The following is a 17,077-nucleotide window of genomic DNA, read 5'->3' on the forward strand; positions in this document are numbered from 1 at the left end:
AAGCTGAAATTTAATTTGGTTCATAAATAATGAACTTTGCAACATATTTGCAACGGAACTGAATCAATATAGAACAAATATATATATATAGTACAGACAAAAAGTTGCGACACACCTTCTCATTCAATGAGTTTTCTTTATTTTCATGACTATGAAAATTGTAGAGTCACACTGAAGGCATCAAGGGCTATTTGAGCAAGAAGGAGAGTGATGGGGTGCTGCTCCAGATGACCTGGCCTCCACAGTCACCGGACCTGAACCCAATCGAGATGGTTTAGGGGTGAGCTGGACCGCAGACAGAAGGCAAAAGGGCCAACAAGTGCTACGCATCTCTCTGAGAACTTCTTCAAGACTGTTGGAAGACCATTTCAGGTGACTACCTCTTGAAGCTCATCAAGAGAAAGCCAAGAGTGTGCAAAGCAGTCATCAAAGCTAAAGGTGGCTACTTTGAAGAACCTACAATATGACATATTTTCAGTTGTTTCACACATTTTTGTTATGTATATAATTCCATATATAATTTCACATGTGTTCAATCATAGTTTTGATGTCTTCAGTGTGAATCTGCAATTTTCATAGTCATAAAAATAAAGAAAACTCTTTGAATGAGAAGGTGTGTTCAAACTTTTGGTCTGTACTGTATATATATACATATGTGTGTGTGTGTGTGTGTGTGTAGATATATAACTAAACTGAGCTAAATTTATGAAATTTAAGTACTTATATTTTTTGGATTAAATGAATCAGCTTCGAAATAAGGTGAATATAGTGAATTATGACACTGGTGATTCCTGTAGAACTGCTTAATAGAATTGAATTAATTGATGACCTTTGCAAAATTGACGGTTATTGAACTGAACTGAAGCAATACTCAATGTCACTATTGTCATTTGTATAGCTGCTTTACAGCTGAATTGAATTTGTGTCATAATTGAAGAACTTTGTATAAAGCACTATTAATAAATGTGACTTGACTTTTGAGTATCTTGACCTAGTGATAATCATTAGGCAGAGGTGGAGCTTTACGGTGTCTTGATCTGACATGTCATGCCTTTTTATCTTCCTCTGAAAGCAGCTCATTTTCATAACGCCTTCAGACCTGTCGAAGAGCCACTCCACGCCAAGATGGAAAAGCCCAAGTTCTCTCTCTCGGCTCTGAAGAGCACTCGCGGTGCCCTGCACATGCTGCAGATCGTGATGTGTGCGGTGACGTTTGCGGTGAGCTACGTCTGGGGTCACCCGCTTCACACCTACTGGATCTACTGCATGCTGGTGTGGGGTCTGTGTCCCATCATCTCGCTGGTCATCACCATAGTGGAGATGTTCCTCATCCACAAGCTGATCCTGGGGTTCTGCATGGAGTGGGACGACTTTACGACCGGCATGGCCATGATGGCGTCGCTCTGCACGTTCTCCTGCACGGCGATGTTCGCCAACTTCTACATCTGCCGGAAGTGCATCTGGGGCTGGATGGTCACGATCCTCTCTGTGGTGTGTTGTGCGCTTTACTGTGCGGAGACATTCAGGGACAAATGTGATGCGACACGCTCTGCAACATACGTGGCTGCGCTTCCAGGCTTCATTAAGATTCTCGAAGCCTTCGTTGCATGCATCATCCTCATATCCCTGATTGGTTACGTGGGTAAACCGGCTCTGCTGTGGTGCATCGTGGCCTATGCTATTCCCTTGCCTCTAACCCTCCTAACCATCATCGTCAACATCTTGACCAAGTTAAAGAACTGTCTGCCTTTCAGCATCGATCGTTTCACAATGATTTTCCTGGTTATATCTATTCTGCTTTACATCTCTGCTGCTATTCTCTGGCCCACCTACAGCTTCAAGGGAAACCCGCGGCCCAAAGACTGTCCGGGAAACAGCTGTGTATGGAGCATCCAGTTTGTTGTGACCATCATGACCTACATTAATCTGGGCCTGTATGTTGCTGATCTGGTTTTGACCTGCTTGGGTATCTGTGGATTCAAACGCTCTCAATAGTATCAGTGCTGTATACTTTAAAAATAAAGGTTGCAAATTAAAGCCATTAAAGAACCGTTTTTTATTTCCCAAAGAACTTAAAGTGAACAGTTCTTAAAATAACCTGTGAAGAACATTTTAATTATCTTAAGAACCTTTTTTTCTACTTTAAAGAAGCTTTTGTGCATTGGAAAGTTTTAGTAGATTGTAAGCGTTCTGCACTTAACTATTGATGTCCACAGCATTTTTATTTTTAAGAGTCACTGTCATGGTCACTGTTTTCTTTTTTCTAGTTAATGGAAATGTTTATGTATCTTCTATTTCACTTTCATAAAAAGCTTGATTGTTCATAATAAATGAATATATTTAATTTCTGTGTTTTTATTTTTTATTAAAGATCTACATACATTTGTGTGAACATTTGTATTTATTCATATATAATAATACAATTAACATATAATAACATTATCATGTATTTTATCATGTTAAAAGCTATTTAATTTTGCAAATAACTTAACATTTGTAATTTATTTCCTATATGTATATTATACACACACACACACACACACACACACATATTTATATTCTTTAAATGCACAATTCAACTTGATCCTGAATGCAAGTGTCCTGCAGATTTTAGCTCCAACTTGCCTCAACACACCTGCCTGCATATACATAATATATACATAAAACCTTGATTAGCTGGTTGAAGTGTGTTTAATTAGGGTTGGAGCTAAACTCCACGACCGAGTCTGGTGACCCACTGATCTAGGCTGTCAAGCATACACAACTATTAGCCAATCACAGCATTGGGTTTACTTTCGAGTAGAAGAAGAGACTTTCTTGCTGAGAAAATCTAATTAAATATATATTATGTAATATAAATAGAAAGGGATCATTTGGAGGTCCTTGGCATAACACTGTTTAAAAACCCTTAGTTCAAATTTCTGAGCATTATCCCTCACTTCTGCAGAAAACCAGTCTTTTTGAAACTGTTCATACTTTCATTAACTCGTTAAACTAACTTTTTGTTGCTGTCAGAAAGGTTACAGTGCATTTGAGAAATTAACATTAGACCACTTTATTTAAAGGCTTTATCAGCAGTGTAAATGTAAATCATGCAGTGTGGAGTAATGGTCCGCTTGAACACACAGCTCACACTTCTCTGGCATCAGATGAAGAACAATGTTGTTCGGACTGAGTCTCTCTCAAAGTTTCCGGATTCTCCAGATGGTTTTCTGCCTATTGGCCCTGATCATCCCGATGTTTCGTGGCACCATGTCCAGTCCGTATGGGATCTGGTGTGAGTTTGTGTGGGTATTCGGATTCATTGTGGCTGTGGTGGTCTTCGTTATGGAGAAGTGCCTGGTGGATAAACTGATCGAGCTCCTTGTGCTGAAGCACTCTTGGAATGATCTCTCCTGTGGTTTGAACCTTCTGTCGTCCCTCATGCTGTTGTCTGCGTGCCTCATTTACTGCACCGTGTTTGTGTGCACAACATGCATCGCAGACATTATCTGCGCCATCGCCTCCATCTTGGCGTTTGGTGTGTATGTGGCAGAAACCGTGATGTTAAAACGGAAGTGTCCTGCAGGTTATCTCTCCAGCCTACGAGGCATCCTGCGCTTCAGCCAGGCATTTGTAGCCTGTCTCATCTTTACCGCGGTATACAGCTACTTCAAAGGAGTTGAAAACCGGTTCCGGCCTGGCGGTTTGATCTGGTGCATTCTGGTCTACGTGGTGTGCTTCCCTCCAACCGTGGTGGTGATCCCGTCACACCTGCAGAAGTGTGTGGATCTGCTGCGATGCTGCGATCTCAATAAGTTGGAGCTGGTGCTTGACGCCGTTGCTGTCTCTCTTTACGTCTCTGCTGCCGTCATCTGGCCTGTGTTTGGCTATAAAAACTATAAAAGAGACTCCAAAACCCACGATTATCGATTTCATGACCTTAATTTGGTCACAGTCCTGACGTATGTGAACTTGGGGCTTTACCTCGCAGACCTCATTTGGACTTTGATTGTACTTTGTAAAAAAAACTAGACGTACTGTAAAGTCATGAATGTAAAGATGTGACCATGTTTTGAACTCTAAGGGGGAACAAACCAATTTTTGTAGGTAAGGGGGTCTTTTTATTGAAATAAATTGAATAATTCAAGCAAATTAAAGGAGTACATTAAAAGTGATTTAAAAGATTATCTCATTACATTCAATCATAGTCCTATGCCTATTTCGAAAATGGCTTCGTTAAGATTCAGTTACAAATTAAACAATAGCCAATCAATAGCGTACTTTTCAATTCAAAATGGCTAAAGGCTAAATTTGACAAACTTGAGTAGTTCTGCATCATTGCAAAGGCTACTTTAACATTTCTATCATAAAACAGTTGTCAAAAATGACATGTTTAGCCCAGGTTTGCCAACATTCGCTTATTAGGCATGAGACACATGCTTCAAGGATCTGTCTTCTCACACTACAAGCGACACGCAACCAGTGTTGCCAACTTCTTTCAATGGAAAGTAGCTAAACCCTGCCTGAAAAGTCGCTAAATGTCGCTAGATGACGTCATATGCTAATTAGCATATTCGTGACGTAAGTGCGTCATATTATCTTGCCCTTTCTGTGCTCATGTACTGCATTTTAAGGCAGCCAAAAATTCTCAATAAAAGTTTTTTATTATTATATTTGAATGTTTCTGTTGTCCGACAATGGAATTAATATTATAATGACTGAAACGCGCCTATTAAGAATACATAACCAGCTCTCAAAGATGTTATTTCTCTACACTAAAATCCTATTCACGACATTGTCTAATGAAATCACATACACATAAGATTAAGATAATGATTGTACTGTGATTTCGGCTATACTTGTATGTAAAATAGAGTTAGAAGCAACAGAATATATTTTTTTAACTGAAAGTGCTGCTCCTCTCTGCTCGTTGAACATAGCAGATGCAGAGAGAGTGAGGCGTGTGCGCACGCTGGGAGAAATAGAGAGAGAGAGAGCTCGTGCGGCAGTACCGGAGAGTCTCAGAGACTAAATAAGGTCTGTCAAAAAAAGTCGCTAGATTTGTCGCTAGTCGCTTTTTTGGAAAAAAGTCGCTATGGGGGTCTGAAAAGTCGCTAAATCTAGCGACAAAGTCGCTAAGTTGGCAACACTGCACGCAACAGCAAGGTGATACAATCCCGTTCATTTTAATGGCGACCGGATGGGGCGTGTCCAGCGATGCAATAAAGTTCGGAATCCTTCAACATTATGCAAATGAAGAGCGACGCTCGGGAGCAACAGCCAATAGGATAGAAGACGGCAGAGGACATGTGATCGTTCTCCACTCAGTCGTAAATAAACATACGCAATTTTTGTTTGTATGTACAGATTTAATTTATATTTAGATTATGTTTAGTATTTTGCCTCCAACATGTTTGTATTTAGCAAAAAAGTCGCTGCTAGTGTGAACCGGACTTAAATTTCACTCCAAATCGGCAACACTGCTTGCGATATAAACACTCTAAGCTTTCAAATTTTGTAAGTTTTCACACTAAATGTAACTTAATGTGCTATAAATCGTAAAATGTAGCGCTTCATTTAAAGCCAGAGCCATTAAAGTTGCGAAAACGCTTTGATCTCGCCGCACGGTCACGTGGTTCATGGAGCGCTCCAAACAATTCAAGTTTATTTGTACAGCGCTTTTTACGATACAAATCATTGCAAAGCAACTTTACAGAAAATGAATTTCTACAATATTTAGTAGTAGCTTATCAGTGGTGACTGTCAGTTTATGTGCATATGACAGAAAGTTTCGGAAAAATTAATAAAAGACATAGTCAACCAGACGATGAATACTATTAACAGCAATTATTATATGATGCAATCACACTTGTAGCAATATTTGTTAGTTCTGTATATTTTTCACGGTTAGCATCTTCTGAGGGTCAGCATCATCTCTGTAAGCCCGTTTTAAATGATGCTAAAAAATGCATTCAACTGGATTCAACAAGACCCCCCCCCCCCCCATGTACACTAAATACACATTAATTGATATTAATAAAATCTACATTCAAAAGATTTAAATGTTCATTCCTTAAAAAAAAAAAATCATAATCATAAATTAAACTAAATGTAGTTATGTTTGAACTGTATCATTGTGTGCTAAGTGCATCATTTGTATGCTATCTATAGTCTTTGGATTATCTTAAAATGACAAGTTGATTTAGCAGTATATTTGCATGATTTTTGAATAAACGCTAAAGGACTTAAGGCACACTGAATTAATGAGCTAAACAAATTAACGCAGCTGTAGAAATCAATTCATACACAGCCAGCAGGACATGTAAACAATATTACAGGCCTTATTTAATACATTAAATACATTGATCCCATATTCGTCATTAATTTTCAATACTACATTGAAAAATAAAACCTAACATTTTAATACTTATAAATACTTCAATAAATAAAGTTCTAGTGAGAGCTCACACGAAGAAGGTAAATACTGCTCTGATTACTAAATCTCATACAATTATATGGAGGGCATTGGAAGTATGCATATAAATATGCATGTATTTAAGACATATGTTTAATGTTTATGTTTAGTATTTTGTTATCATTAGTATTTTTGGCACAAACATGAACAGGTTGTGTAATGCTCAAAAACATGACACAAAACCATGCAATATCAATCAATATTTTGGGACAATAGAGGTCCTATAGAGAAGGTATATTATGCTAATAGTATGATTACTATTGCTGCTAGTGTTATTGCAAAGAGCAAGACTGTTTATGAATAAAAGACATTTAATTTGATGTTGAGAGTGATTCTTTAGCACTAGTCTAAACATGCGCTGCTCGGGATTCAGCAGTCACTCCGACTCTTTTAATGAATGCTGAAGATGACATGAGGATGAAGCAGAGTGAGAAAACAGGAACTGGGGTATTAATGTAGTAGCTAAACAGCAGATTGCACTGTACTTGATTTAATTACTAAACAATAACTGAGGGCCTTCATGAAGCCGGAGTGAATGAACAGAAGCACAGACAGCTGCTGGGATATTTATATCCCCTCTCGAAATACTGCACCGCATGCAATGAGACAGCTAAGACAACTAATAAGACACTAATAGATAGATAGATAGATAGATATTTTTTTGTGATATATATATATATATATATATATATATATATATATATATATATATATATATATATATATATATATATATATATATATGTATTTTTTTTTAAAGCAGGAGACAAAGGCCAATAAATAGCTAAATAGGCTAAACAAATACATGAATAGCAAACAGATTTTAAATAAAAAAATAAACCTTTAAACTTTAATGTCACTTGCACTACAAGACATTGTCTCCTATACTGTATGAGCTTCAGACTAATAGACACTATAGAAAAATAAATACAGACGCATCTTGTATTTGCTTATATAAATGTTTTTATTAACTTTATAAAGCTTCTTCCATATCAAATAATCACTCAAGTGAAACTAAAACAAACAGATACAAAATCTGGCACAAGCTCTCTCTAAGGAATTAAAATAGATGTGTCTTTTGGTGTTAAATAAAAATGAATGATTATAAAGATTATTTTTATTTTTAATTCTGGAGCACAAAAGCAGTCTTAAGTCTCTGGGGTATATTTATAGCAATAGCCAACAAAACATTGTATGGGGCAAAATTATCGTTTTTTTTTTTTTTTTATATGCCCGAAAATCATTAGAATATTAAAGTAAAGATCATGTTCTTTGAAGGTATTTTGTAAATGTATCTCAGCCAAATATGGTCCTATCCTGACAAACCATACATCAATGGAAAGCTTATTTATTCAGCTTTCAGATGATTGTAACATTCTTATAAAAAAAAGTTCACATATAATATAATATGATATGATATAATTCAAACTTTTAAAGAGCAAATGAAGAAAATGTCATATCAGACACTAGGGGGCGCTAAACGTTCACTAAATCGTGTTACATTTGCATTCTACATGAATGCATTTAGCAGACGCTTTATCCAAAGGTACTTACAGTGCATTCAGGATATGCATTTATTTATTTTTTACTACTGTGTTGCAAACAACTTTAACAGCAGTTTTACGTGAAACATTTATTTTCTTAAAAAATAAAACTGTATTAGCAAGTGACATAATTAGGGGGTCATTTGCAGTTTTTCTTTTTAAGATGCATTCAGCTGGTTTCTGAATAAATGAAAGCGATGAGTCTACTCCTCCTGCTGTGTCTCCAGCAGACCCTGAAAGTAAATATAAAAGGCGTTGCAGTAACTGGGGGCTTTGTTTGGGCTGGACTGGACCTGCTCGGGTTTCTGTGAGCTGAAGGGATTGGGTCCGGTGTCTTTAACGTCCATCTCCAGCTCTATGAGGATCTGCAGGGAATACTGGAGCTCAGCATCACTGCAACAGACACACAGCAGAGAATCAACGACAGTCATCCTCGAACCGGAGACTGTGTTTGGGCTTGGGTTGGGCAAAAATGTAAAATGCCAAAAAATGTACAAATTGAATTTAATTGACCCACAGGATGTTACAGTGAAATTGGAACAACAGGAACAACACTGAAGAATTTCATTAGGAATGAAAACATAAATGTATATGCATTTGGCTAATGCTTTAATCCAAAGTGAATTGCATTTATTAAAGGCATACATTTTTTAATGCTTTCTTTGGGAATCAAACACCATGGTCTACTTGTGGTAATACTAATAATATTGTTGATTTATTATTGTAAAATAACAATAAATAAATAAAAATGCAATAAAATATAATGTACTGTTGTAAAATAACAATAAATAAAAATCCAATAAAATATACTGTATATATACAATTTATTTTATATATCATATCAAAATATATCTAAAAATATAATATATAAATACAATATACATAATAAATATTATTAATAATAATACATATTTATTTCTTATAAAATGTTGTAAAATAACAATAAATACAAATGCAATAAAATATACTGTATATAAATATATAAAATTTATTTTATATATCATATCAAAATATATATATATATATATATATATATATATATATAAATAATATATAAATATATAATATATAAAAAGTAGTATGTATATACATACAAAAATTATATAAGATAAGATACAGTATAATATATTAAAATTATAATACACACACACACACACACAGAATTTTATTAATACACACACAGATAATAAAACAAGTATACAGAAAGTTAATCAGTCAAACCGAAGTTTTGATCAGTAAACTGAAGTTATTCTCCAAGTCATTCTCAGTTCACATGGCATGTAAACACTGAACGTGAGTCACTCACTTGTACATGGTGAAGACGGACGGGATGTTATAGTCTCTGAGCAGCAGTAATGTGGGCAGCCAGCCCTCTCCTAAACCCTGAGACGCGTGGAACCCTGCAGCAGACCACAAACAACAGAACCGGCTCAGCAGAAAGAGAGGACAGAAGCTGACAGCTGCAGATCATCAGATCACACACACAAAGAGAGTTTAGCTACGTGATTGATAGCGTGTATATCCCCTCTTCCCAGATTAGAAGTGTGCTCATGTGTGTTTGGACATGAGGAGACCCAGAGAAACAGCAGTGTTATAAAGACTCTCGCCCCGGGTGAGAATGATGGAGCTGTGTGTGTTTGGGCAAGAAGTTACCTTGGTTTTCAGCAAGATGAACCTTGCCTGGATGAAAAGCAAGCTCCAGAATCAATACAATTTGACTATCATTGATTTACTATTATAGTTTTCATTAATATTTTTAATTAGACTTTATGTATTTTTTTATATGTTTTTATTTATATATTTTCTGTAATTAGACTTTATGCACATATATCTGTTCTGTATATTTTCTTGTTGATTTTTTCCCCATTTTAGTTAAAGTTTTAGTCATAGTCATATTAATTAGTTTAAATGTTTTTTATGTATATATATTTTTATATATATGTTAATATTTGAAGACTTGATTTATATTGTTTTCTTATTTATATATTTGTTAGCAAGCAAGCTAGGGCAAGGTTGGGGGTTCGATTCCCCGGGGAACACATGATAGGTAAAAATTGATAGTCTGCTAAATGCATACATTTATTTAAATTTAATTTATATTTGTCATATTTATTTTTTTGTTTGTAGTTTTTATTAATTGTTTACATTAATATTTTAAACAGACCATTTATATTTTTCCTTTTTATTTTCTTTATATTTTCTTATATATATATATATATATATATATATATATATATATATATATATATATATATATATATATATATATATATATATATATATATATATATATATATATATATATATATACAGTATTTGTTGTATTTATTAGTTTTATTATGCAAGGCAAGGAAAGTTTATTTCTATAGCACATTTCATACTCAATGGTAATTCAAAGTGCTTTACATAAAAACATATTAACTATTTTAAATGTCTATAGTTTTTATTAATTTTATTTACTAATTAAGTTATTTTAGCACTTAAAGTTAAACTAAATAAAAAGGAGAAATGTTGACAACTAGCGGAAAAAAAATAAAAAAAGTTCATATTCAGTTAACATTTATTTTATAAATAATGATTTTAGTTTTAGTTTTATAATAACTTTATTATAAATGTCATAAGACCATTATAGAAACCACTGAATTGTATTTAATGAAAATAATATTTTTATTATTCATATTTCAAAGAAATAATTAGCCGTTTTATCAAATTGTATAAATTAAAATAAAATCAAAATATTGTCTCAATATTGAATCCATTGATACCTGATAGGATTTTCTGTATATTTTCTGCCCTAAATATAGATTCCTGGACACTTTAAGTAGGAAGTAAAACTTCTCAACATTTGGTGCTAAATTTTTCCCAGACGTGAAGGTTAAGGACTCAAGCATCTGTCACTGAGCCAGTTTAGCAGGTGAAACTTCTCAAGTGTTAATTTTACTGCTATGTAAATAAGTCACTGATCATTTAGCAGATGCTTCGATTCAAAGCGACTCCCAGTTCATTCAGATCATTCATTTCAGCTCATCTTACGTCCAGGATTAGAACCAACAACCCTCTGGGATTTAACCACTACACCACCACAGCGAAGTTAAATGTCTTAAGATCTTGTTGTTAAATGAGCTGAAGTGGTTCAGTGATCATCATGTGGCTGACAGCTGTCTCTATGAATCACTGCTAGTAAAAGTCAGAGCTGGTGAAGCGGCACCTGTCTCTACTGAGTGAATCTCCTCAAAGAATCAACTTAGTCTGAATCTAAAGATGGAAATGAAACCCCCACTGAAGCGTGAAGGGTCAAATGTCTTTAGACGACGGTGAAAACTCCTCAACACCTCGGACTGAAGAACTGAGACACACACTACACAAACCATTGCTATTCATTTCAGGGAACTGATCAAAAAACCACTCACTGATTCATTCCTTTTCAATTCGCTGCTTTCTGTAGTGCACTATTATTTTTTGTATTTTCAGTTTATTAATTGTAAGATTTTTTTTGTTGTTGTCATTTTGTTAGGTGCTATTTTTCATTTTATTATTTTTTAATTTCTGTTTACATTTTTTGGTCACTTTTGTATTTATTTCACTTTTATTTTCCATCAGATACTTATATTAAATTTTTTTTTACCAAAAATGACTTTTACCAGTTTTGATCTCTTATGCAGTGTTAATGCATTTGTTTGTTTGTACCTGGATGAAATCCGACCACTAGATCTGGTTTGGCCGCTTCTCCTTTCTCCACAACTTCTTCCCAGAACTGATGATAGAGGCCCTTGTAAGCGCTGATGTACACCTTTCCCCGGGGTCCGAACGCTCTCAGCGGGGGCCTCATGATGGGCCCCTGGACCACCTCGGGCCCCACCATCACCACCTCCAGCCCCTGGTGCCCTGGGAACATGCGGCTGAGCTCGTCCATGTCTGTGGTTCTGGCTCCCAGGGTCTCGTTGTGACCGGCCCCCACTAGATGTACGGTCAGAGGACGGGAATACGGGTCCAGACGGGCCATCTGTATCCCGAGGCCTAGCGTCAGCGACCGAGAGAAGAACTCACTGCACACTCGCCACATGGACTTACGAAGCTCCGCCTCCTCCGGCCGCGGCCTACAGGCATTGGTCCAGAGCTCTGTCATGTTTTGTCTGGACAGGATTGTGTCCAGACGGGGCGTCAGATCTCCCTGCATGGAGACCCAATCATCCCAACACCTGATGTCTTTGGCGGGACGAGACCACGCCTCCGTAGAGAAAGGAAGATCTCCTATTGGAGGACAGGATGATTGACAGAACGTTACTTAGCAACCTCTCACAACTCCAACCACACACAGTGGTGGCCAAAATGATTACAACACTAGTATTTTCAGCAGCTAAAAACTGTTTTAAGTCACTTATGCATATCTTTTGCGGTAAAGTGTTAGTATGAAATAACACTTTACATTTCCAAGCATTAATTTTGCCATTAATTGTAATGAGATTTTTGTCTGAGCATGTTTTGGCCAGCGCTGTGCACACGGTTTCTCTGACCTGTGTGAATGAGCCACTCCACCAGTCTGTCGATGGAGACCTTATGGAGCATCTTACAGAACTTCTTATGCAGAGACCAGTCCTTCTTCTGACAGTCTTTACTGCAGTAATACACGTTCAGACACCTGGGAGCACAGAACCAGACGCTGAAGAGTTAAATCATGCTCGTGCTAAACCGATTGCATAATATCAACTGTTACGAGTCCAGGCTTCAGCAGACAGATTAAAAGGTCCGTGCCATTTTTAGCAGCTGCCCTCATCATTTCAGTACTTTAAGTTTTTATTGTGTGGCGGCATCATGCGATGCGTGTGACTCTGTCGTAAACTTTTCCCCTTTGCACAGAGGATAAAAACTTGGATCAGGCTTTAAGAGAACAGCCAGCAAAGACAAAATGAGACACAACCAAATATGATGAAAGATGATATATAATGCAATAAAAAGATATTGAATATAAATAAAATGTAATTTTAAAAATATATTTATATTGTTTAATATTAACACACACACACACACACACAGATATATATATATATATATATATATATATATATGTAATATTTAATGAAATATATAAGCATATTATGTAAGTATAGACTTATGTTGTAAGTGATTATTATAATTTTTTTGTTTGATTGATATATATATATATTTATTTATTAATAATATATAATTAAAAAGTTGTGTAATGTAGCCAAGTATGGTATATTTATATATTATAAAATATAAAAATATGTTATACATCTTAAATATAATTTCTATAATTAATAATTATAGAATTCATTTATTTGATAAACACAAACAAACACGATGGAATATATATGCTACTCAATTAATACAATAATAATACAATAAAATGAAATATTATAAAATATAATGTAGCATAATGTGTTTTGATATAAATACAAAAATATATATAATTAATATTTTATTTGTAATTTAAACAATAATTCTTAGTAGACTGATTTATTAACAGTGTGAACTGATCTATAATGTTGGCAATTTTGGGTCACAAAAAAAGTCCCAAAAGCATGGCTACAAATTCTTTTTACTATGATTTTACCACAAATAAACTGAGCTTACTGTAGTAAAACCATTTGTTACCAGTCACCCCCCATTTTTTGCATGGACCAATCAGAGTGTCTGACACACAGCACGAGCACTGAGGAGCAAACACACAGAGACAGTGCTGGGAAAGGCTGTTTATCATCAGATCGTGCAAATCAGTGGAAAATTAATAGAAATGATGATTCTGTCTGAAGAAATATGAAGTAAACATCAGTAAATATATCCATATATCTCCGCAGATATGCATCTTTGGTCTATAAATCCTTATTGACGCTGTTCAGTGAGTCTATGAACACAAATAAACGCTGCAGATGTGACTGAATATGAATGAGTGGTGAATTTCTATTCAAAATGTGGCATAATACGGATTTATTATTTTGCACTCCTGACTTAAATTACTGAATAACTGTCACTGAAACAAAGTTTTATCAAAACATTGGTCAAATATCAAAGCTAGAGTCTTTAAACTTTCAATTGTTCAATCTCCACGTTTTTACAACACTTTCAAAACTATGGATGCTTATCGTATTAAAATATCTTTTAAAATATCTGTTTTTCTCAAATCTGCAATATCTCAGAATCTCGCAAATGCACGATATATAAATCATGTCAGAGTTGTGTTATCTTTATATACATTTTGATACATTATAGAATATATAATTTATTTATTATATATATTACAAATATATTATACATATTACGTGTAATTTTTATATTACTTATTTGATATATAAACTGTTTTATAATAAATATAACAATTCAATTTTTTTTTTCTGTGATTATATACATTAAAATTTTTAGTTATTAATGCTGACTATTCAGAATTTTGATGAAAAACTGAGATGATAAACTCACAATTCTGTTCACAATTCAATTGATAAATAATTCTAGTGTAGTTTTAGTGATATTTTATGGTTTATATTTCAGTAATCTTCACATCTTATAAGGAGTGATGTTGTGATCTGTGTGTCTCTACTCACTTAATGCAGCGTTTGAGTGCCTTCGGGTCTGGAAGGTCAGATGGGAGTTTGGAGCAGCAGGTACAGAACTTAAAAGTCTCTTCTAGATTCTGAAACATCTCTTTGTGAGAGCGAAACCCCACCCTTCCTTTGCCCTCGAGTGCAGCCCTGAGAGAGAGAGAGAGAGAGAGAGAGAGAGAGAGTCAGAGCATCTGAACACTACAAGTCCGAGCCGGTGTCCTCTAGAAGTGTGTGTTTCTCACCTGTATTCTTTGTAGTCTTTCATGTTGAGTTTTTCTAGGATGACTTTAGAAAGACCAGGAACATTACTGTCCAGAGAGTAAAAGCCAAACTGATCCGAGTAAACACTGTCTGAACTCGGAGTAAAAGAGTCTGGGAGCGCTGGAACTGGAGCGGCCATTCTGGGTAAGCTCTACACACACACACACACACACAAACCACACACACCACACACACCACACCACACCACACACACACACACACACACACACACCACACCACATACCACACACACACCACACCACAACACACACACACACACACACACACACCACATACCGCACACACACACCACACAACATACCACACACACACACACACACACACACCACACCACCACACACACATACACACCACACCACAACACAACACACACACACACACACACACCACACCACATACCACCACACACACATACACACCACACACACACAAACAAACACACACACACACACACACACACATCACACCGCTTGTCCATTATTTCATTAGCTCAGGAATAGAAATACATGCATTTATTTATTATTATTATTATTTTTTGTACATATTATTACTATTTAATATAAGTGATTTCTATGTGAATATACCGTAAAATATTATGTATTTCTGTGACGCACAGCTGTATTTTCAGCATCATTACTCCAGTCTTCAGATTTCACACTCAAAGCAGTTGACTGAAATATTATTTCTAATACATTTCAATTTTCGCACTCAGGCCATAGAAACCCTGTGAACTAACAAACTAACAAAAAAAAAGAAAAAAATGTAAATAAAAATCTGAAAGCTTGAAAATGAATACTCACAGTGAAACAGCAATGCGTCAGTTCTTTCTGTCACATATGAGCAGCAGAAACTTGATGAAAATCCCGATCCAGTCTCAGTGTGCTGCTTCTCTTCAGTAACTCCACCTCTCTGTCATCCACTCATCCCGCTCTCCTTTTTAGGGACGAGGGGTGAGCCTGACATCCGTCCAGGTCCAGGTCTCTGGGAACATGTTCAAGTTAGCCAGAAGGTTTTCCTTACCCTGCAGATCTCCTTCCCCCAGACACTCCAGGAGCTCTAGAGTTACGCCGAGACCCCACCGGCTATTTATTACCCAAAACTACACTTCCTTCAGTGCACCCACATTTCAGTCACCCCTTCATACTGCCATATTATTAACCCTGCACTGATCCTCGCTCTTACATAGATGGAGTTTACCATCTCATATTAAATGCATTTACATGACGAAAGCACTGGGTCACTCAGGAAAAAAGTAAGAGTGTGTGTGCATGTATATGTGTATGTGTGTATGTGCATATATATATATATATATATATATATATATATATATATATATATATATATATATACATACATTTATTAGGGCTGTCAAACGATTGTGATAAATTGCATCCAAAATAAAAGTTTGTTTAGATATGTGTTGGTATTGTGCATATTAAATATTATATATATATATATATATATACACACACACACACACATATACAGTTGTATATATATATAAGTAAACTTATACAATGCACGCACATATGCAAACAAAATTATTTTGGATACAATTAATCACAATGATACAATAATTGTGTATATGTATATATATATATATATATATATAGTACATATATAATTCTTATGATCAATGTATTTAAGTGAAATTTCAGGGTCATTCTTAGGACAAAGTGACAGTTGAAATAAAAAAAGTCTAAATTATTACATTTCTAAAAACTATATATATATATATATATATATATGTGTGTGTGCATCTTAAATAAAATTTAGGGTAAATTTGTTTCTGCTGTTTAGACTATAGCCAAATAAAATATTGCAGTGGTTACTGGGGACATTCTATTAAAAACCAAACTACATTTAAAATGTATATATTATTCTACAAGTTGTATGTATTTTGGTTCTATTGGTTATACGGTGTTAAAAAAAAAAAAAAAAAAAAAAAAAAAAAAAACCTATTTGGCGGTATTAAAATATACTTTCTCTATCTGGATCAGAGAAAATTCACAATACATTAAAAATATAATATAAAGTTGTAATGTAGAATAAAACTGTTAGTCCATCATTTCTGCACCACCAATGAATTTACAAAAAGTATAAGAACGCTGAGAACTCTATATAAATATAAGAATGTCTACTACATTAAACTGTGATATGAAAACTATTTTAACACTTAAAAAACAATACACTTCAACTTTAAGATGTGACAAATAGAAACAAGTCAGCAACTC

The 17,077-nt window shown here is 35.0% G+C and overlaps 3 protein-coding genes across 3 annotated transcripts; 2 read left to right on the forward strand and 1 right to left on the reverse strand.

Annotated features, from left to right (window-relative positions):
- The first annotated feature begins 1,105 nt into the window (after positions 1-1,105).
- Positions 1,106-2,208, forward strand: LOC113042011 (myeloid-associated differentiation marker-like protein 2). The gene has a single exon (XM_026200617.1). It carries the CDS (start codon positions 1,126-1,128, stop codon positions 1,993-1,995), a length of 870 nt encoding a protein of 289 aa, XP_026056402.1. The 5' UTR covers positions 1,106-1,125; the 3' UTR covers positions 1,996-2,208.
- Positions 2,209-3,159: 951 nt separating this feature from the next.
- LOC113041840 (myeloid-associated differentiation marker-like protein 2) lies at positions 3,160-4,014 on the forward strand. The gene has a single exon (XM_026200417.1). The coding sequence runs from the start codon at positions 3,160-3,162 to the stop codon at positions 4,012-4,014; it is 855 nt and encodes a 284-aa protein (XP_026056202.1).
- A 4,142-nt stretch (positions 4,015-8,156) lies between these two features.
- mss51 (MSS51 mitochondrial translational activator) lies at positions 8,157-15,998 on the reverse strand. Its single transcript, XM_026200604.1, has 7 exons — positions 15,644-15,998; positions 14,804-14,973; positions 14,562-14,708; positions 12,516-12,640; positions 11,689-12,252; positions 9,308-9,401; positions 8,157-8,394 (listed from the first exon to the last, which is right to left on the reverse strand). The coding sequence occupies exons 2-7, from the start codon at positions 14,959-14,961 to the stop codon at positions 8,205-8,207; spliced, it is 1,278 nt and encodes a 425-aa protein (XP_026056389.1). The 5' UTR covers positions 14,962-14,973; positions 15,644-15,998; the 3' UTR covers positions 8,157-8,204.
- Between the last annotated feature and the right edge of the window lie 1,079 nt (positions 15,999-17,077).

The sequence above is a fragment of the Carassius auratus genome, chromosome 24 (assembly GCF_003368295.1).
Source record: "Carassius auratus strain Wakin chromosome 24, ASM336829v1, whole genome shotgun sequence".
Lineage (NCBI taxonomy): Eukaryota > Metazoa > Chordata > Actinopteri > Cypriniformes > Cyprinidae > Carassius > Carassius auratus.

Excerpts from the sequence above, each read along its gene's own strand:
- mss51 (XM_026200604.1), bottom strand. The coding sequence starts at position 14,961 with ATGGCCGCTCCAGTTCCAGCGCTCCCAGACTCTTTTACTCCGAGTTCA. Across the intron at positions 12,253-12,515 it reads GGAGTGGCTCATTCACACAG|GAGATCTTCCTTTCTCTACG; the intron begins GTCAGAGAAACC and ends GTCCTCCAATAG. Across the intron at positions 8,395-9,307 it reads TCCGTCTTCACCATGTACAA|TGATGCTGAGCTCCAGTATT; the intron begins GTGAGTGACTCA and ends TGTCTGTTGCAG.
- LOC113041840 (XM_026200417.1), top strand. The coding sequence starts at position 3,160 with ATGTTGTTCGGACTGAGTCTCTCTCAAAGTTTCCGGATTCTCCAGATG.
- LOC113042011 (XM_026200617.1), top strand. The coding sequence starts at position 1,126 with ATGGAAAAGCCCAAGTTCTCTCTCTCGGCTCTGAAGAGCACTCGCGGT.